The sequence below is a fragment of the Ranitomeya variabilis genome, chromosome 3 (genome assembly GCF_051348905.1).
Source record: "Ranitomeya variabilis isolate aRanVar5 chromosome 3, aRanVar5.hap1, whole genome shotgun sequence".
NCBI lineage: Eukaryota > Metazoa > Chordata > Amphibia > Anura > Dendrobatidae > Ranitomeya > Ranitomeya variabilis.
In genome coordinates, this window is record NC_135234.1 from 48,716,470 (window position 1) to 48,737,685 (window position 21,216).

A 21,216-nucleotide genomic window follows, 5' to 3' on the forward strand; every position below is an offset into this window, starting at 1 on the left:
CCTGCCCGTGTATCCATGTAACCGCTGTGAAACTGCCATGAGCCTATTGTTTGTTATGTTAGGCCTTTGATAGCCTGTCTGCGGTCCCTACTTTAAATACTCCTCCACTGACCAGACCACTGCTGCCCGTGTACCCCTGGAACCAATTATAAAGTGCCTACAGCCAGCCCATTTTCTTATGTTAGGCCTTTGAAGCCTGTCTGCGGTCCCTACTTTAAATACTCCTCCACTGACCAGACCACTGCTGCCTGTGTACCCCTGGAACCAATTATAAAGTGCCTACAGCCAGCCCATTTTCTTATGTTAGGCCTTTGAAGCCTGTCTGCGGTCCCTACTTTAAATACTCCTCCACTGACCACCAAGCTGCCTGCCCGTGTATCCATGTAACCGCTGTAAAACTGCCATGAGCCTATTGTTTGTTATTTTAGGCCTTTGATAGCCTGTCTGCGGTCCCTACTTTAAATACTCCTCCACTGACCACCAAGCTGCCTGCCCGTGTATCCATGTAACCGCTGTAAAACTGCCATGAGCCTATTGTTTGTTATTTTAGGCCTTTGATAGCCTGTCTGCGGCCCCTACTTGCAATACTCCTCCACTGACCACAATGCTGCCTGGAGTGCCTGCCTGTGTATCCATGTAACCGATGTAAAACTGCCATGACTGCCTACTGTTTGTTATTTTAGGCCTTTGATAGCCTGTCTGCAGCCCCTACTTGCAATACTCCTCCACTGACCACACCAATGCTGCCCGTGTACCCCTGGAACCTATTTAAAAGTTCATAGAGCCTAGTTATATATTTTATTTACTATTAATAAGGCCATGATGGACTACGCTGTACCACGCTACAAGCTAACCAGTCGACACTTCTTTTGCGAGAAAAGCCATCCCAACCCTCCACCAGCATGTAGAAGACCGCATTGTCCATGCACTCTGGCAATCTGTGAGTACAAAGGTGCACCTGACAACAGACGCATGGACCTGTAGGCATGGCCACGGAAGATTACGTGTCCATTACGGCGCAATGGGTTAATGTGGTGGATGCATGGTCCACAGGGGACAGCCTACTAAGTCTGTCTGCAGTCCCTAATTCAAATTGTCCTCCACTGTCTAAATCGGAACTTCCACCTTCTGGCTTTCGGCCTATAGTATCAGAAATTAAACTGCATTTGGCCTTCAACTTTGGTTAGGGCCTACTAACGGCTTCTGCCCCTCCCTGGTGTTGCCCTCAACTAAATAAAGCTGAGCTTCAACCTTCTGCTCCAAATTACCATTTTGAAAAATGCAATAGGCTTTTCAGGCCTACTAAAGGTGTCTGTCTGTGTGCCCCTGCCTGGTGTTGTCCTCAACTAAATAAAGCTGAGCTTCAACCTTCCGGCTCTCATTAAGTGGTTTTAAAAAAAAAAAATGGTGGTTAGGGCCTACTAACGGCTTCTGCCCCTCCCTGGTGTTGCCCTCAACTAAATAAAGCTGAGCTTCAACCTTCTGCTCCAAATTACCATTTTGAAAAATGCAATAGGCTTTTCCGGCCTACTAAAGGTGTCTGTCTGTGTGCCCCTCCCTGGTGTTGTCCTCAACTAAATAAAGCTGAGCTTCAACCTTCCGGCTCTCATTATGTGGTTTTAAAAAAAAAAATGGTGGTTAGGGCCTACTAATGGCTTCTGCCCCTCCCTGGTGTTGTCCTCAACTAAATAAAGCTGAGCTTCAACCTTCCGGCTCTCATTATGTGGTTTTAAAAAAAAAAATGGTGGTTAGGGCCTACTAACGGCTTCTGCCCCTCCCTGGTGTTGCCCTCAACTAAATAAAGCTGAGCTTCAACCTTCTGCTCCAAATTACCATTTTGAAAAATGCAATAGGCTTTTCAGGCCTACTAAAGGTGTCTGTCTGTGTGCCCCTCCCTGGTGTTGTCCTCAACTAAATAAAGCTGAGCTTCAACCTTCCGGCTCTCATTATGTGGTTTTAAAAAAAAAAATGGTGGTTAGGGCCTACTAACGGCTTCTGCCCCTCCCTGGTGTTGCCCTCAACTAAATAAAGCTGAGCTTCAACCTTCTGCTCCAAATTACCATTTTGAAAAATGCAATAGGCTTTTCAGGCCTACAAAAGGTGTCTGTCTGTGTGCCCCTCCCTGGTGTTGTCCTCAACTAAATAAAGCTGAGCTTCAACCTTCCGGCTCTCATTATGTGGTTTTAAAAAAAAAAATGGTGGTTAGGGCCTACTAACGGCTTCTGCCCCTCCCTGGTGTTGTCCTCAACTAAATAAAGCTGAGCTTCAACCTTCCGGCTCTCATTATGTGGTTTTAAAAAAAAAAATGGTGGTTAGGGCCTACTAACGGCTTCTGCCCCTCCCTGGTGTTGTCCTCAACTAAATAAAGCTGAGCTTCAACCTTCCGGCTCTCATTATGTGGTTTTAAAAAAAAAAATGGTGGTTAGGGCCTACTAACGGCTTCTGCCCCTCCCTGGTGTTGCCCTCAACTAAATAAAGCTGAGCTTCAACCTTCTGCTCCAAATTACCATTTTGAAAAATGCAATAGGCTTTTCAGGCCTACTAAAGGTGTCTGTCTGTGTGCCCCTGCCTGGTGTTGTCCTCAACTAAATAAAGCTGAGCTTCAACCTTCCGGCTCTCATTAAGTGGTTTTAAAAAAAAAAAATGGTGGTTAGGGCCTACTAACGGCTTCTGCCCCTCCCTGGTGTTGCCCTCAACTAAATAAAGCTGAGCTTCAACCTTCTGCTCCAAATTACCATTTTGAAAAATGCAATAGGCTTTTCAGGCCTACTAAAGGTGTCTGTCTGTGTGCCCCTCCCTGGTGTTGTCCTCAACTAAATAAAGCTGAGCTTCAACCTTCCGGCTCTCATTATGTGGTTTTAAAAAAAAAAATGGTGGTTAGGGCCTACTAACGGCTTCTGCCCCTCCCTGGTGTTGTCCTCAACTAAATAAAGCTGAGCTTCAACCTTCCGGCTCTCATTATGTGGTTTTAAAAAAAAAAATGGTGGTTAGGGCCTACTAACGGCTTCTGCCCCTCCCTGGTGTTGTCCTCAACTAAATAAAGCTGAGCTTCAACCTTCCGGCTCTCATTATGTGGTTTTAAAAAAAAAAATGGTGGTTAGGGCCTACTAACGGCTTCTGCCCCTCCCTGGTGTTGCCCTCAACTAAATAAAGCTGAGCTTCAACCTTCTGCTCCAAATTACCATTTTGAAAAATGCAATAGGCTTTTCAGGCCTACAAAAGGTGTCTGTCTGTGTGCCCCTCCCTGGTGTTGTCCTCAACTAAATAAAGCTGAGCTTCAACCTTCCGGCTCTCATTATGTGGTTTTAAAAAAAAAAATGGTGGTTAGGGCCTACTAACGGCTTCTGCCCCTCCCTGGTGTTGTCCTCAACTAAATAAAGCTGAGCTTCAACCTTCCGGCTCTCATTATGTGGTTTTAAAAAAAAAAATGGTGGTTAGGGCCTACTAACGGCTTCTGCCCCTCCCTGGTGTTGTCCTCAACTAAATAAAGCTGAGCTTCAACCTTCCGGCTCTCATTAAGTGGTTTTAAAAAAAAAAAATGGTGGTTAGGGCCTACTAACGGCTTCTGCCCCTCCCTGGTGTTGTCCTCAACTAAATAAAGCTGAGCTTCAACCTTCCGGCTCTCATTAAGTGGTTTTAAAAAAAAAATGGTGGTTAGGGCCTACTAACGGCTTCTGCCCCTCCCTGGTGTTGCCCTCAACTAAATAAAGCTGAGCTTCAACCTTCTGCTCCAAATTACCATTTTAAAAAATGCAATAGGCTTTTCCGGCCTACTAAAGGTGTCTGCCCCTCCCTGGTGTTGTCCTCAACTGAACAAAGCTGAGCTTCCACATTCTGGCTTTCGCCCTATACTATCAGATATTAAACTGCATTTGGCCTACTAGTGTGGTTAGGCCCTTGAAACAGTGTCTGCTGCTCTTGGGTTTGCTACTCCACTGAACAAAGCAATGCCGCCTGTTTAGTCCTGTTACCAATTTTGAACTGCATGTAGCCTACTTTATTCTTTGGCCCTATATCTGTTTCCTCCTCATCCTGCCCATTGCCCAGCCACTGCTAAATGAGTCTGCTGGTACATTGACCTAGACCACTACATTCCCCTTGTACTCTACACAGCCAGAATCTGTCCCTGCTGAAAGTAAGGTTCCCCTTCCCGCATGTTATACCACCTTACACAGGGACAAAGAGGAAGGTGCAGATGAAAGTGCAGGTTCCTTCATCAGGTGGGGGGGCATACTCGTTGGCGACGTCACTGGCACAGGGCCCCTCAGAGTACGCAAAAGTGTCGCTGCTGGTGGGAGGCGCCCCCGCCATGCAAACACACCGCCGTACTTTGAGGGGCCCTGTGCCAGTGGCAATGCGAACGAGTGGGCCCCCCCCCTGCTTGCTCAGGATCACAGCACTTGCAACTTTTAAATACTTACCTTTCCCTGCAACACCGCCGTGACGTAGTCCGCATTTCCTGGGCCCACGAAAAACTTGAGCCAGCCCTACTCCCCCCACAACTTTCCCCCAATTCCCTATGCCCAACTATTATTATACAGTTAATTAAGATTGGCAAGCTTCAGAAACAAGAATGGATGTTTTTGGCATTAAAATGGGCACTGTAGGTGTTTTCCTGGCCTCCACTCACTGCCGACTATGCTTCCCCATTGACTTGCATTGGGTTTCGTGTTTCGGTCGATCCCCGACTTTTAGCGATAATCGGCCGACTGCACTCGACTCGACTCTGGACAAAATCGGGTTTCCCAAAACCCTACTCGATCTTAAAAAAATGAAAGTCGCTCAACCCTAGTGGCTACATCAATGGAATGGCACAGATACATAAGTATCTGTTATTTTTATTTTATATTAGGAAATATAGTGTTTAAGAAAGGGTTTGCCATCCCTTCAATAAAAAAAAAACTGTCTGCAGATACTACAAAATGGACCTCTGTGCATGAGAATTTTTTCAAAAGAAGCAGTAAAAATCCCTATGAAATGACATTTCCTTAGAAATGCTTGCCGGAAAAAAAAAATGGGAAAGCTCTATGTCAGGAAGCAGAAAAGCAAATTTTTTGAAATTCAAATTGCCAGCTTCAACATGTTTTTACCAAAAATGTGTTTTGCCACGAATCACAAGTACTGAAAAGCCTCCAATTGCCCTGAGAAGACATGTGCAACACTCTCCGGACTTTACTGAACCATTTCCAGCTCTTTAATGCAAACACAGCCTTAGCAATGTCAAAGTAACTTCAACATTATGGATAAACAGCTGATGAATGATCTTGACTGCAATGTTGTTACACTCTGTCTGTAATGTTTATTCAGTGTTCTATGTTTTTTTTTCTATTTCCATTTCTAACATGTGAACTGTGATGTGATGTCCTCTTACTATCCAGATTCAGATTCACTGTCAGATTCAAGATGAGAGGATCTCATAAGACTCAATTTAGCCAAATCTCTTGGATATTACAGGGAAGTCGATTCAATGTTCCTCACTGTGTTCTGGAGTCCATTCTAATCCCAGAACATAATAAAAATAAGATTTTAAAAAAATCACAAAACCTAATGCTCACCTCAATCCTCACCTTTCTGGCCAATCGTCAAGGTCCCCAAGTATCTTCTTTCCAACATTGCACGCTATGTTTCCAGCATCTTTACTCTAGAATGGGACTTTTGAGCATGACCAGGCCTCAGACATCGTGGAAATGCATGGAACATCATGACCTCACGACACATAGTGACCTTGAGGCTTGGTTGTGCCCTGAAGTCCAACCTAAGAGTAAAGACACAAGAGATGCACAGAGTCATGACAGAACGAAGAGCTGTGAATGCCAAATGCCACTTTTTTTATAATCTTTTGCTGGCAAAATGTCAGTCATTTGTTTTTCTTCCCCCTGAATTTACACCCAGTTAATTTTAAAAAAAACTCCATGTTCTAAAATATATTAAATTTTGTAAAATTTGAGCCAAATTCAATTCCACTAGAACTAATTTGCCCATACCTAAAATTAACCATAAAATTACTGCTGTATTCCCTGCCTCTGCTTTTATATAGGCTATGATAGTCCCTACAAGTGTCTGTGCTATTCCATATAGTATGATAGCTGTAAATCATTTTTTTTAAAGGCTGCTCAGCCATGAACGAGCCAATATGAGCCTTCTCTGGCTGATGCAGAATTTTGTTAACGATTCATGCAAATCGAACTGAAAATTGTTTGAATTTGCCAAGGGCTGTGTATTTCCTAAAATTCGACTGAATTCCATTTACTTCAAATTGATTTTTTCATCTCTACATATGAGCCTTCTCATCCCAGTTGAATTGCCATAAGGCTCATGGAAGGGAAGGTAACACTACATAGTCTACTGTATTTCCTTGCCTCCAATTGTCACTTTATGGGCTTATTATGGAACATGTTATAGATATCTAATGTTTTATCCATATGTACATTTTTTTTTAGTTTTCCGTTCTCTAGATTCTGACAATATAATCAAGATGCAAAAAAAATCTGGATTCACTGTCACATTACATGAAGTCTGGAAATGAAATTACAGCAAACCAGAAGGGAACATTTCAGAACCATGCACAATTATTATTATCCTCTATGAGATTACTTCTCCATCTCTATATTCGTCCATAAATACGTCCATAATAATTGAGTTATCCTTTTGGCCAGTGAATCATGGGATACTTTCTGTATTTCTGAAAGGCTTTCAGTTTCTTACCATAATCTGGCTCTGCTCTGTCTCCTAATTCTTTCTCTAGGATATTTTCTGTTAAAGAAAAGAAAATTGCCCAAGAGGTGTAGAAACTCCGTTAGCTCCATGTAAAAATCACTAATTTTTCTTACTGTGTCATGGATTACAATGAGCATGCTAAGTAAATAGCTACATGGACAGGGACTCAGCTTGTAATGCAGGCATTGCGGTAATAAACCTAATACTGTATTGTGCCCCTAAATATGCATTAGGGACCAGATTGTCATGATTATTTGAAACAAAACTTTGCAAAATGTACAATAAAATATGCATCTAAAAAAATGAAAATAATGGAAATTGTGCAACATATAACAAATTAGATTAGAGCAAATGTTGGCTCCTCGTAGGCTGGATTTAAATCTGCACATATTTCTGTTTCTCTAATCTATCATAGGTACAAAAGTCAAAAAGATTTCTGTCAAGGCGCCTATCATTTACTATACAAACAAGAGAGAGTCACATATAAAGAAACTTATCCACACCTTCAAAACTAATATTAAAAAATATAGCAAATGTATTTAATCAAATATGGTAATACAAAATGAGACACGAATTAAAATTAACCCCTTCATGACCTTGGGATTTTCCATTTTTCCGTGTTTGTTTTTTGATCCCCTCCTTCCCAGAGCCATAACTTTTTTATTTTTCCGTCAATTTGGCCATGTGAGGGCTTATTTTTTGCGGGACGAGTTGTACTTTCGAACAACATCATTGGTTTTATCATGTCCTGTACTAGAAAACAGGAAAAAAATTCCAAGTGTGGTGAAATTGCAAAAAAAGTGCAAAGTTATTTTTTATCTAAGTGGTGAAAAAAAATTCCAAACTTTGCTAAAAAAAAATAAATTGCGCCATTTTCCGATACTCGTAGCGTCTCCATTTTTCATGATCTGGGGTCAGTTGAGGGCTTATTTTTTGCGTGCCGAGCTGGCGTTTTTAATGATAGCATTTTGGTGCAGATACGTTCTTTTAATCGCCCGTTATTGCATTTTAATGCAATGTCACTGCGACCAAAAAAATGTAATTCTGGCGTTTCAAATTTTTTTCTCGCTACGCTGTTTAGCGATCAGGTTAATGCTTTTTTTTATTGATAGATCGGGCGATTCTGAACGCGGCAATACCAAATATGTGAAGGTTTGATTTTTTGTATTGATTTATTTTGATTGGGGCGAAAGGGGGTGATTCAAACTTTTATTTTTTATTTTTTTTTTCACATTTTTTTAACTTTTTTTTTACTTTTGCCATGCTTCAATAGCCTCCATGGGAGGCTAGAAGCTGGCACAACGCGATCGGCTCTGCTACATAGCAGCGATCTGATGTTCGCTGCTATGTAGCAGAAAAGCAGGTGTGCTGTGAGCGCCGACCACAGGATGGCGCTCACAGCTACCGGTGATCAGTAACCATAGAGGTCTGAAGGACCTCTATGGTTACAATGTAGAAGCATTGCCGACCTCCGATCATGTGACGGGGGTCAGCGATGCCCTCATTTCCGGCCGCCCGGCCGGAAGCGCCGGTTAAATGCCGCTTTCTGCATTTGACAGTGGCATTTAACTAGTTAATAGGCATGGGCAGATCACGATTCTTCCCGCGCCTATACGGGCACATGTCAGCTGTTCAAAACAGCTGACATGTCCCGGCTTTGAAGCGGGGCTTCTGACCTCGGACGTACTATCCCGTCCGAGGTCAGAAAGGGGTTAAAAACACTCAAAAAACACATATAAAAGGAGTTAAAAGGGGTAATTCCCAAACCCTACCCATAAACTACCAGGTGATAGCTTCATATATAACATCCCAAATGCCAAGTTAATAAAAGTACAAAAAGGCACAATAGTGAAGCAATCTACACTCACCGGCCACTTTATTAGGTACACCATGCTAGTAACGGGTTGGACCCCCTTTTGCCTTCAGAACTGCCTCAATTCTTCGTGGCATAGATTCAACAAGGTGCTGGAAGCATTCCTCAGAGATTTTGGTCCATATTGACATGATGGCATCACACAGTTGCCGCAGATTTGTCGGCTGCACATCCCAAAGATGCTCCATACAAGGCAGGATGGATCCATGCTTTCATGTTGTTTACGCCAAATTCTGACCCTACCATCCGAATGTCGCAGCAGAAATCGAGACTCATCAGACCAAGTAACGTTTTTCCAATCTTCTACTGTCCAATTTCGATGAGCTTGTACAAATTGTAGCCTCAGTTTCCTGTTCTTAGCTGAAAGGAGTGGTACCCGGTGTGGTCTTCTGCTGCTGTAGCCCATCTGCCTCAAAGTTCGATGCACTGTGCATTCAGAGATGCTCTTAGGCCTACCTTGGTTGTAACGGGTGGCGATTTGAGTCACTGTTGCCTTTCTATCAGCTCGAACCAGTCTGCCCATTCTCCTCTGACCTCTGGCATCAACAAGGCATTTCTGCCCACAGAACTGCCGCTCACTGGATTTTTTTTCTTTTTCGGACCATTCTCTGTAAACCCTAGAGATGGTTGTGCGTGAAAATCCCAGTAGATCAGCAGTTTCTGAAATACTCAGACCAGCCCTTCTGGCACCAACAACCATGCCACGTTCAAAGGCACTCAAATCACCTTTCTTCCCCATACTGATGCTCGGTTTGAACTGCAGGAGATTGTCTTGACCATGTCTACATGCCTAAATGCACTGAGTTGCCGCCATGTGATTGGCTGATTAGAAATTAAGTGTTAACAAGAAGTTGGACAGGTGTACCTAATAAAGTGGCCAGTGAGTGTATATCAGCCAACAAGACTGGAACGTCAGGCTCCAAACCAATCTGACTATCAAAAATTCAGGCACAACAGCATAGCCAGCCACAAAATAAATATAAAACTTAGCCTTTAATATGTATACCTAAAAACAGTTTAAATAAAACATTTGCTGAAAGTGCTCATGGTTAGCAGTGCACTAGAAAAAAATGGCACAATCTCACCCAATTGTCGCCTCACGATCTACTGGAGATTTCTGTAACCTCAGGATCCGGATGCAGGAGGGGGGAGGTACACTAGGTTCTACTTTCCCTGTCATGCCCAGTGTAAAAAAACTCCCGCCCTGACAAGGGCAGTACCCAAGTGTGAGCCTGTTTTTCTATAATGCCCTTGATAGATGTAGCCACCCTGGAAAAAATGTCTCCCTTCTTCTTCCCAACGCGTTTCCTCCCCTGTTCAGGGGGTTCATCAGGGGAAGTTGTCCAGGTTAGTAAGGGTATTCTGCAGTGGCAGACATAACCTCTCTAGAATATAGGTGCCTTGGTGTAAAGGTAGAGCAGTCTCCCCTGACATGGGATACTCACCACACACGGGGATATGAACACACACACAAAATGCGCCACACACTACCACGTGCTTGAACACACATATATCACCCTCAGCACACATTTCACCACACATACACCAACCTCGCCACATAAAAGTCGAAACACAAAAGTTGCCGCTCAAAACTCGCTATGCGCAAAACTCGCCACATGCAAAACTAGGCTCACGCAAAACTCGCCACATGTGCAAAACTCACCTCATGGAAAACTCGCCACATGCAAAACTTGCACACGCGGAAAAATTGCCACATGCACAAAAGTTCCAACACATGCAAAAGTTGCCTCACACAAAACTTGCACATACTCAAAACGCACCACACATAAAACTCACCACGCGCAAAACTCGCCATGCGCAAAACTTGCTGCACACAAATTGCTGCACTAACCTGTCACATGCAACTCGACACACAAAAAGTTGCTACACGCATGTCGCCACACAAAACTCATCTCACAAAAGTCGCTACATGCATGTCACCACACACAACTCAACACACACAACTTGACGCATGAAACTCGTCCTAAAACACACACGTCTGGTATTATCCTTCAAAACTAAAAATCTGATTAATAAGCAGACAAACTACAAGAGCAACAACTGTACCATATAGGAAATACGGCAGCTGTCAGTCACATGACCTGTCTATTATGTGTATGTGTGAGCTAATATATACTGCCAGGGGGGAGGGCTTCTTGTTGGCTGGGGATTTATCAGGCTGCCAATTTAGCTTACAAATACTGAGGTAAAAATACTGAGCAAATAAAGTGTGAACGAGGTCTAATACAGGAGGAGATGGCACACAGATATATACTATATGCAGGGGAGATGACACACAGATATATACTATATACAGGAGGAGATGACACACAGGTATATACTATATACAGGAGGAGATGACACACACATATATACTATATACAGGAGGAGCTGACACACTGGTATATACTATATACAGGGGAGATGACATACAGGTACATACTATATACAGGGCAGATGACACACAGGTATATTCTATATACAGGGGAGATGAGACACAGGTATATACTATATACAGGGGAGATGACACACAGGTATATACTATATACAGGAGGAGATGACATACAGGTACATACTATATACTGGAGGAGATGACATACAGGTACATACTATATACAGGGGAGATGACACACAGATATATACTATATACAGGAGGAGATTACACACAGTTATATACTATATACAGGAGGAGATGACACACATATATACTATATACGGGAGGAGATGACATACAGGTACATACTATACACAGAAGGAGATGACACAAAGGTATATACTATATACAGGAGCAGATGACACACAGGAATATACTATATACAGGAGGAGATGACTTACAGGTATATACTATATACAGGAGTAGATGACATACAGGTATATACTATATAAAAGAGGAGATGACACATAGGTATATAGAGGAGATGACATACAGCAGGTATATACTATATACAGGGGAGATGACATACAGGTGTATACTATATACAGGAGATGACATACAGGTATATACTATATATAGGAGGAGATGACATACAGGTATATAGTATATACAGAAGAGATGACATACAGCTATATACTATATACAGGAGATGACACATAGGTAAATACAATATACAGGAGGAGATGACGTACAGCAGGTATATACTATTTACAGGGGAGATGACACAGGTATATACTATATACAGGAGATGACATACAGGTTTATACTATATATAAGGGAGATGACAAACATGTATATACTGAGGGGAAAATGAGAGGTGTGAGGTGAAAATGAGGGGTGTGAGGTGAAAATGAAAAGGTGTGAGTGCAAAATGAGAGGAGTGAGGGAAAATAGTAGAGTGATTGGAAAATGACAGATGTGAGGTCGAAATGACAAGTGGTAGGGGGAATGAGAGGAGTGAGGGGGGAATGAGAGGAGTTAGGGGGAAAATAAGAGGAGTGAGGGGGAAAATGAGAGGTGTAAGGGAGAAAATGAGAGATATGAGGGGGAAAATGAGAGGCGTGATGGGAAAATAAGAGAAGTGAGGTGCTATAACTAACCACAGATATTTACTATGCCCAGGCAACGCCGGGCTCTTCAGCTAGTAAAAAATAAAATAGTAAAATAAACAAACATTAATATATAAATATAAACTGGGGCATAGTAGATATCAATCACAAACCAACAAAGCATGTATTCAAATGCCAAAAATAAGAATTAAAAAATCATAAACCGATATTGTCAAGAAGGTCAAGAAATGCAGGGGAAATGACCCCACTCATTACATTGCTCCCAAAAGCAGCATCTTCAAATATCTGTCTTTTATGAAGACGTCTATGCAAATCGGTCCAAGCACGGACTGCTAATGCAAGGACTGACGCAATGACAATGATCCAAAATAAAAGGCCAAGCCGACCTGTCATTAGGTACAGCAGAATAAAGTTAAGGTTCTAGAGTGGTCATCTCAGTCTCCTGACCTCAATATCATTGAGCCACTCTGGGGAGATCTCAAGTGCGCAGTTCATGCTAGACAGCCCAGGAATTTACAGGAACTGGAGGCTTTTTGCCAAGAAGAGTGGGCAGTAGTGTTGAGCATTCCGATACCGCAAGTATCGGGTATCGGCCGATACTTGCGGTATCGGAATTCCGATACCGAGATCCAATACTTTTGTGGTATTGGGAATCGGTATCGGATCCATATTACTGTGTAAAATAAAGAATTAAAATAAAAAATATTGATATACTCACCTCTCCGGATGCCCCTGGACATCACCGCTGGTAACCGGCAGCCTTCTTTGCTTAAAATGAGCGCGCTTAGGGCCTTCCATGACGTCACGGCTTCTGATTGGTCACGTGCCGCTCATGTGACCGCCACGCGACCAATCACAAGCCGTGACGTCATTCTCAGGCCCTAAACTCCTCATTCTAGGAATTTAGGACCTGAGAATGACGTCGCGGCTTGTGATTGGTCGCGTGGCGGTCACATGAGCGGCACACGACCAATCAGAATCCGTGACGTCATGGAAGGCCCTAAACACGCTCATTTTAAGCAAAGAAGGCTGCCGGTTACCAGCGGTGATGTCCAGGGGCCTCCGGAGAGGTGAGTATATCAATATTTTTTATTTTAATTCTTTATTTTACACAGTAATATGGATCCCAGGGCCTGAAGGAGAGTTTTCTCTCCTTCAGACCCTGGGAACCATCAGGATACCTTCCGATACTTGGTGTCCCATTGACTTGTATTGGTATCGGGTATCGGTATCGGTGATATCCGATACTTTTCAGGTATCGGCCGATACTATCCGATACCGATACTTTCAAGTATCGGACGGTATCGCTCAACACTAATGGGCAGCTTTACCATCTAAGGTAATAAAGAACCTCATCCACAACTACCACAAAAGACTTCAAGCTGTCATTAATGTTACAGGGGGCAATACACAGTATTAAGAAATGGGGTATGTGAACTTTTAATCAGGGTAATTTGGATGTTTTGTGTTGTCATTATGATTTAAAAAGAGAAAACACAGTAGTTTGACAATAAATGGCTTCACCCAACCACTAACCGTGAGTGGAGAAAAAGTTTTGATGTTATCATTCATATTCTCTGAAAAACGGTCAAGAAAGCAAATATTCTGCCGGGGTATGTAAACTTTTGAGCACAACTGTATGAAGCTGTTATGCTCAGGTCGGAACTGCTGCAGCCAGTCTCTATCAATATCCATGGATGTCGGGATGAGTCCTTAAAAGGGTCATCCACTAGTTTGATATTAATTACGTAATAATGCAGAATAATACAGCTTTGTGAATTGTAGCATGGCCCTGGCTGGGTTTTGCCCCTACTCAAATGAATAGGAGTGGATCTGCAGTACCTTTCTGTGACCACTATACAGGTGACAGAGCTCTGTTGAATTGGTACCATCCAGTTACCGCTGGCAGCAGAAACAGATTATCCATGTGGGTGAGATGTGTCGCACCTCCACATCGATCTTCTACTGAAGACTTATCCTAAAGATAGATCATCAATATAAAAGTAGTTGATAACCCCTTTAACTAAAAAAAGTGCTGCTGTTTTTTTGTGTTTTGACAGAATCTGAAATGAAGGCTCCTATCATAGCCTCGGGTGTAGATGTAGATTGAGTCTTAGCTAGTCCTTTCTAGACAATTCTCAAAATGGAAAAATTACCAAAAATCCATGAATAGTGTTGAGCATTCCGATACCGCAAGTATCGGGTATCGGCCGATATTTGCTGTATCGGAATTCCGATACCGAGATCCGATACTTTTGTGGTATCGGGTATCGGTATCGAAACAACACTAATGTGTAAAATAAAGAATTAAAATAAAAAATATTGCTATACTCACCTCTCTGACACAGCCTGGACCTCACCGAGGGAACCGGCAGCGTTGTTTGCTTAAAATGCGCGCTTTTCCTTCCTTCCGTGACGTCACGGCTTCTGATTGGTCGCGTGCCGCCCATGTGGCCGCGACGCGACCAATCACAGCAAGCCGTGACGTAATTTTCAGGTCCTTCTAGGCATTAAGTATTTTAAAATTACGTTCCGGCTTTGTGATTGGTCGCGTCGCGGTCACATGGGCGACGCGACCAATCAGAAGCCGTGACGTCACGGGAGGCAGGAGACGCGCGCATTTTAAAATGCGCGCGTGTCCAGCCTCCCGTGACGTCACGGCTTGTGATTGGTCGCGTCGCCCATGTTGGCCGCGACGCAACCAATCACAGCAAGCCGTGACGTAATTTCAGGTCCTTCAGTATTTTAAAATTACGTTCCGGCTTTGTGATTGGTCGCGTCGGAACGTAATTTTAAAATACTGAATGCCTAGAAGGACCTGAAAATTACATCACGGCTTGCTGTGATTGGTTGCATCGCGGCCACATGGGCGGCACGCGACCAATCAGAAGCCGTGACGTCACGGAAGGAAGGAAAAGCGCGCATTTTAAGCAAACAACGCTGCCGGTTCCCTCGGAGAGGTGAGTATAGCAATATTTATTTTAATTCTTTATTTTACACATTAATATGGTTCTCAGGGCCTGAAGGAGAGTTTCCTCTCCTTCAGACCCTGGGAACCATCAGGGATACCGGATACTTGAGTCCCATTGACTTGTATTGGTATCGGGTATCGGTATCGGATTAGATCCGATACTTTGCCGGTATCGGCCGATACTTTCCGATACCGATACTTTCAAGTATCGGACGGTATCGCTCAACACTATCCATGAAGAAAAAGCTTGATATCATTTTTAGGAACTTCTTTACTGAAGGTAATAAATGAAGTGGCCACATACATCAGCGCTGCTGGATCTGGATCCCAAATACTTTAACTTACACTTATCATAAATACAAATGAAATTAGGTCATTGACAAACACATTTTAAAGCAGAACTGTCACCAAACTACAGATAAATCCACATTTACTATATATTGAATTTAATTATGGACTCCAATTCCTCATTAAACAAATATTAGGCGATCTCCACTTCCAAAACAAAATAGGAAGATTTTGCGGTTAACCCGCAGCACGGACCAATCAAAGTCTGTGCTGTGGCCCACACCAAACTAAGCAGCGTCCTGCTTTTCCTTCTTGGCTGCCATCTTCTGTGTGGGAAAAAGTGTCATAGGGTATTAATCCCTTCCCGACCTGTGACGCCACGTAGGCATCATGAAAGTCGGTGCCAATCCGACCTGTGATGCCTATGTGGCGTCATGGCAGGATCGCTTTCCTGCAGTTCGGGTGAAAGGGTTAACTGAAATTTTACCCAACTTGCAGGGACAGGGGGAGTGGTACTTGAGGCTTCACCCCCCTGTGGCTACAATCGCTCTGATTGGCTGTTGAAAGTGACGTTTCACTTTCACTTTCAATCAGAGCAATCGTAATATTTCACCAATGAAAATTGGTGAAATATTACAATCCAGCCATGGCCAATGCTGCAATATCATCAGCCATGGCTGGAGACCACGATCTGCCCCGCCACTGCCACTGATCTCCTCCCCTCTGTCCTCTGCTCCCGTCCATCCTCCTGTCCGCTCCCCCCATGCTCCGATCCCACCCCCTATACTTACCGACCTCCGGTGTCCCTCCCGGTGTCCGTCCATCTTCTGCATGGGCACCGCCATCTTCCAAAATGGCGGGCGCACTGCACATGCCGACCGGCAGATTCGTTCATTAATTTTGATCACTGTGATAGATCATATCACAGTGATCTAAATAAAAAAATAGTAAATAACCCCCCCTTTATCACCCCTATAGGTAGGGAACATAAGAAAATAAAGAAAATATATTTATTTTTATTTTTCCACTAGGGTTAGGGTTAGAACTAGGGTTAGGGTTAGGTTTAGAACTAGGGTTAGGGTTAGAACTAGGGTTAGAGTTGCAATTAGGGTTAGGGCTAGGGTTGCAATTAGGCTTACGGTTAGGGTTAGGGTTAGAATTAGGCTATGTGCACATGGTGCGGATTTGGCTGCGGATCCGCAGCGGATTGACTGCTGCGGATTCGTAGCAGTTTTCCATCATGTTTACAGTACCATGTAAACCTATGGAAAACCAAATCCTCTATGCCCATGGTGCGGAAAACACTGCTCGGTATTTTCAGCAGCATGTCAATTCTTTGTGCGGATTCCACAGCATTTTACACCTATTCCTGTATAGAAATCCGCTGGGGAAATCCGCACAAAAAACACTGGAAATCCACGGTAAATCCGCAGGTAAAACGCAGTACATGTTACAAGCAGATTTTTCAAAAATGGTGCAGAAAAATCCGCACACAAATCCACAACGTGGGCACATAGCCCTAGGGTTGGAATTAGAGTTAGGGTTGGAATTAGGGTCAAGGTTGGAATTAGGGTTAGGATTAGGGTTAGGGGTGTGTTGGTGTTAGGGTTAGGCTTGTGGTTAGGGTTGGGATTAGGGTTAGGGGTGTATTGGGGCTAGGGTTGTGGTTAGGGTTGAGATTAGGGTTATGGGTGTGTTGGGGTTAGTTTGGGTTGTGGTTAGGGGTGTGTTGGGGTTAGGGTTGTGATTAGGGTCATAATTAGAGTTGAGATTAGGGTTATGGATGTGTTGGGTATAGTGTTGGAGTTAGAATTGAGGGGTTTCCACTGTTTAGTCACATCAGGGGGTCTCCAAACGCGACATGGCGCCACTATTGATTCCAGTCAATCTTGCGTTCAAAAAGTCAACTGGTGCTCCCTCCCTTTCGAACCCTGATGTGTGCACAAACAGTGGTTTACCCCCACATATGGGATATCAGCATACTCAGGACAAACTGGACAACAACTTTTGGGGTCCAATTTCTCCTGTCACCCTTGTGAAAATAACAAATTGCGGGCTAAAAAATCATTTTTGAGGAAAGAAAAATGATTTTTTATTTTCATGGCTCTGCTTTATAAACTTCTGTGAAGCACTTGGGGGTTCAAAGTGCTCACCACACATCTAGATAAGTTCCTTGGGGGGTCTAGTTTCCAAAATGGGGTCACTTGTGGGGAAGCTCCAATGTTTAGGCACACACGGGCTCCCCAAACGCGACATGGTGTCCGCTGACGATTGGAGCTAATTTGTCATTCAAAAAGTCAAATGGCTCTCCTTCCCTTCCGAGCCATGCCGTGCACCCAAACAGTGGTTTACCCCCACATATGAGGTATCGGTGTACTCAGGAGACATTGCCCAACAAATTTTAAGATCCATTTTACCCTGTTGCCCAAGTGAACATGAAAAGATTGAGGCTAAAATAAAATTTTTGTGAAAAAAAAGTACTTTTTTATTTTTACTGATCAATTTGTGAAGCACCTGTGGGTTTAAAGTGCTCACTATGCATCTAGATAAGTTCCTTGGGGGTCTAGTTTCCAAAATGGGGTCACTTGTGGGGGAGCTCCAATGTTTAGGCACACAGGGTCTCTCCAAATGCGACATGGTGTCCGCTAACGATTAGAGCTAATTTTTCATTCAAAAAGTCAAATGGCACTCCTTCCCTTCTGAGCCTTGCCGTGTGCCCAAACAGTGGTTTACCCCCACATGTGAGGTATCGGTGTACTTAGGAGAAATTGCCCAACAAATTTTATGATCCATTTTATCCTGTTGCCCATGTGAAAATGAAAAAATTGAGGCTAAAAGAATTTTTTTGTGAAAAAAAGTACTTTTTTTATTTTTACAGATCAATTTGTGAAGCACCTGGGGGTTTAAAGTGCTCACTATGCATCTAGATAAGTTCCTTGGGGTCTAGTTTCCAAAATGGGGTCACTTTTGGGGGAGCTCCAATCTTTAGGCACACAGGTGCTGTCCAAACGCTACATGGTGTCCGCTAAAGATTGGAGCTAACTTTTCATTCAAAAAGTCAAATGGCGCTCCTTCCCTTCTGAACCCTGTCGTGCGTCCAAACAGTGGTTCCCCCCACATAAGGGGTATAGGCGTTCTCAGGACAAATTGGAACACAACTTTCAGGGTCCAGTTTCTCCTTTTACCATTGGTAAAATAAAAAAAATGCTGCTAAAAGATCATTTTTGTGACTAAAAAGTTAAATGTTTATTTTTTCCTTCCATGTTGCTTCCACTGCTGTGAAACACAACTGAAGGGGTAATAAACTTCTTGAATGTGGTTTTGGGCACCTTGAGGGGTGCAGTTTTTAGAATGGTGTCACTTTTGGGTATTTTCAGCCATATAGACCACTCAAACTGACTTCAAATGTGAGGTGGTCCCTAAAAAAATGGTTTTGTAAATTTAGCTGTAAAAATGAGAAATCGCTGGTCAAATTTTAACCCTTATAACTTCCTAGCAATAAAAATGTTGTTTACAAAATTGTGCTGATGTAAAGTAGACATGTGGGAAATGTTATTTATTAACTTTTTGGTGTCACATAACTCTCTGGTTTAACAGAATAAAAATTAAAATTTGAAAATTGTAAAATTTTCAAAATTTTCACCCAATTTCCATTTTTTTCACAAATAAACGCAAAAATTATCAACCTAAATTTATCACTAACATGAAGCCCAATATGTCACAAAAAAAGAATCTCAGAATCGCTATGATCTGTTGAAGTGTTCCTGAGTTATTACCTCATAAAGGGACACTGGTCAGAATTGCAAAAAATGGCCAGGTCATTAAGGTCAAAATAGGCTGGGTCATGAAGGGGTTAAGGTGCTTGCCCCATGCTGAAAACAGAAGTTAAGCTCAACTAGCCAGACACTGCCGAGCTTAATGTGGCTCACAGAAAACCCCAACGCAATGTGATACACATTATTGCCTGTGAACAAGGGATTATGCTGCATTGACGGCATGTCTTATTTTCTTTGATCCCATGATGTAACCTAATACTATCAAAATAAAAAAAATAGTGAATCAAACTCCCCTTTATTCACCCCCTTAGATAGGTAAAAATAATAAAATAAAGAAAATGTATTTATTTCCATTTTCCATTAGGGTTAGAGTTGGCTAAAAGAGTACGGGCTAAAGTAAGGGTTCAGCTAAAGTTAGGGTTGGGCTAAAGTTAGGTTTGGGCTAAAGTTAGGGTTAAGGCTAAATTTAGGGTTGGGCTAAAGTTAGGGTTGGGCTCCACGACGACTGGCCCTGGTAGCCCTATATATTCCCTGTGATCCCTAACAAGTCGTGTCCCAATATATTGGTTACCCAACCGGGGGCGCCAACCGCAGAAACTTAGGGTGCCAACCTCCGCAGGCAGGTAGCGATCAGTATTAGGGCATCTGACAGGGTCAGATAGTGCACATCTTATTTTTTCCTGTGGTAATGTATATTTGTATTAATGTCTTCGAATTTGGAACAAAGAGTTTTTAGCTTTTCCTATTAAAAGTTATATTTTAGGGATCCTTGTGTTTTTTGTTTTTTCTTGGTCTAGGATTCCGTTTTGTACTTGCTTTGGCGGTTTTTCTGACTTACAAAATCTGCAAGGGATCAAATACTTATTTCCCCCACTGTTTATATGAATATGCTTTATAAACCAATTTACAATGTTTAAATATTGGAAGTATAAAAAGTATAACACAACAAATAATGACAATAGTATAAACTATAATAAAATAAGATGAAGAATGTAAATTCACTTACCAGGGGGGTATTTACATATGAAATTGTGCTTCATATTACACCGGTCATCATTCCACTGGTAAAGATAAGGGCCTCCAATACCAGGATTTGCTGTTGGCTGATGATACATGACGACACATGCTTCACTACCACAAGACGGCTCATCTGCATACCAGTTCCTACCAATGTACACAAATATTTCAACTCATATGTACTTAAAGGCAATGTGTCATAAAAATATGACATACAGTTAGAGATAAGACATTATCTATATCATTCATAAGTGACAGTCACAGCTTACCTCTTCTCCCTCTCTGCGCAATGACCTCTACACAACTTATGTTGCATAGTCACAACTCTCCAGCTGAAGTCATATATATATATATATATATATATATATATACTAATAATATACAGTATGTATAGACTACAGCAAAAAGTATATGTATATACACATGTTTGGAGCAGCTTCTGATACTCTGTTGAAACCTAAACCACTGTTCATCCTGTGTTTCCAGGTTTATAAATGTAAAGTAGAAAAAAACAGAATAGCTGTTACTCAAAGGTGGGGTTGAATATATACTCAAAGGGGTTTTCTTATCTTGATAATATATGACCCCTTCACAGTTAGGTGATAGTTTGCTAATTGAAGTGGGTTCAACTTTTCCAACCCTCTGGATCCCATGAACAGGGTACTGAGATGACCATGTACAGGTGGCAGCTTTTATCCTAAGTCATATTGCACGACTCATTAGAGGGTTGATTGTGACTTGTAGGATCGCTACTTCCAACCCCATGTCCAGAGCCTCTCACCTAGCCAAATCAGTTCTCATGCTTCGCACTGACGAGGGCCAACAGCCCGAAACACCGTGTCTGCGAATTGAGATACTGATTTGGCTTTAATCCTAAGTCATATTGCACGACTCGTTAGAGGGTTGATTGTGACTTGTAGGATCGCTACTTCCAACAGGTGGCGCTATAGAGTTAAGTCCTCTTTTTCTCAGAAGAGGCAATTTGCAGGTGGCAGCACAAATTCACCACTACCACTTACACCCTTTATGGTCTATGAGACTGCTGAAGACAGTGGGGCACTGTACATGGC

At 42.6% G+C, this 21,216-nt stretch overlaps 1 protein-coding gene across 2 annotated transcripts in view; it reads right to left on the reverse strand.

Moving 5' to 3' along the window:
• Positions 1-21,216, reverse strand: part of CHODL (chondrolectin) — a 138,915-nt gene that overhangs the window by 14,740 nt on the left and 102,959 nt on the right. Inside the window, exons 3-4 of one of the 2 annotated variants that reach the window (XM_077294015.1) lie at positions 20,136-20,293; positions 6,706-6,753 (exon numbers count right to left, since the gene is read on the reverse strand). In XM_077294015.1, coding sequence (XP_077150130.1) covers positions 6,706-6,753; positions 20,136-20,293 — 206 coding nt within the window. The remainder of the gene's footprint in view (positions 1-6,705; positions 6,754-20,135; positions 20,294-21,216) is intronic. The other variant, XM_077294017.1, reaches the window with a different exon arrangement.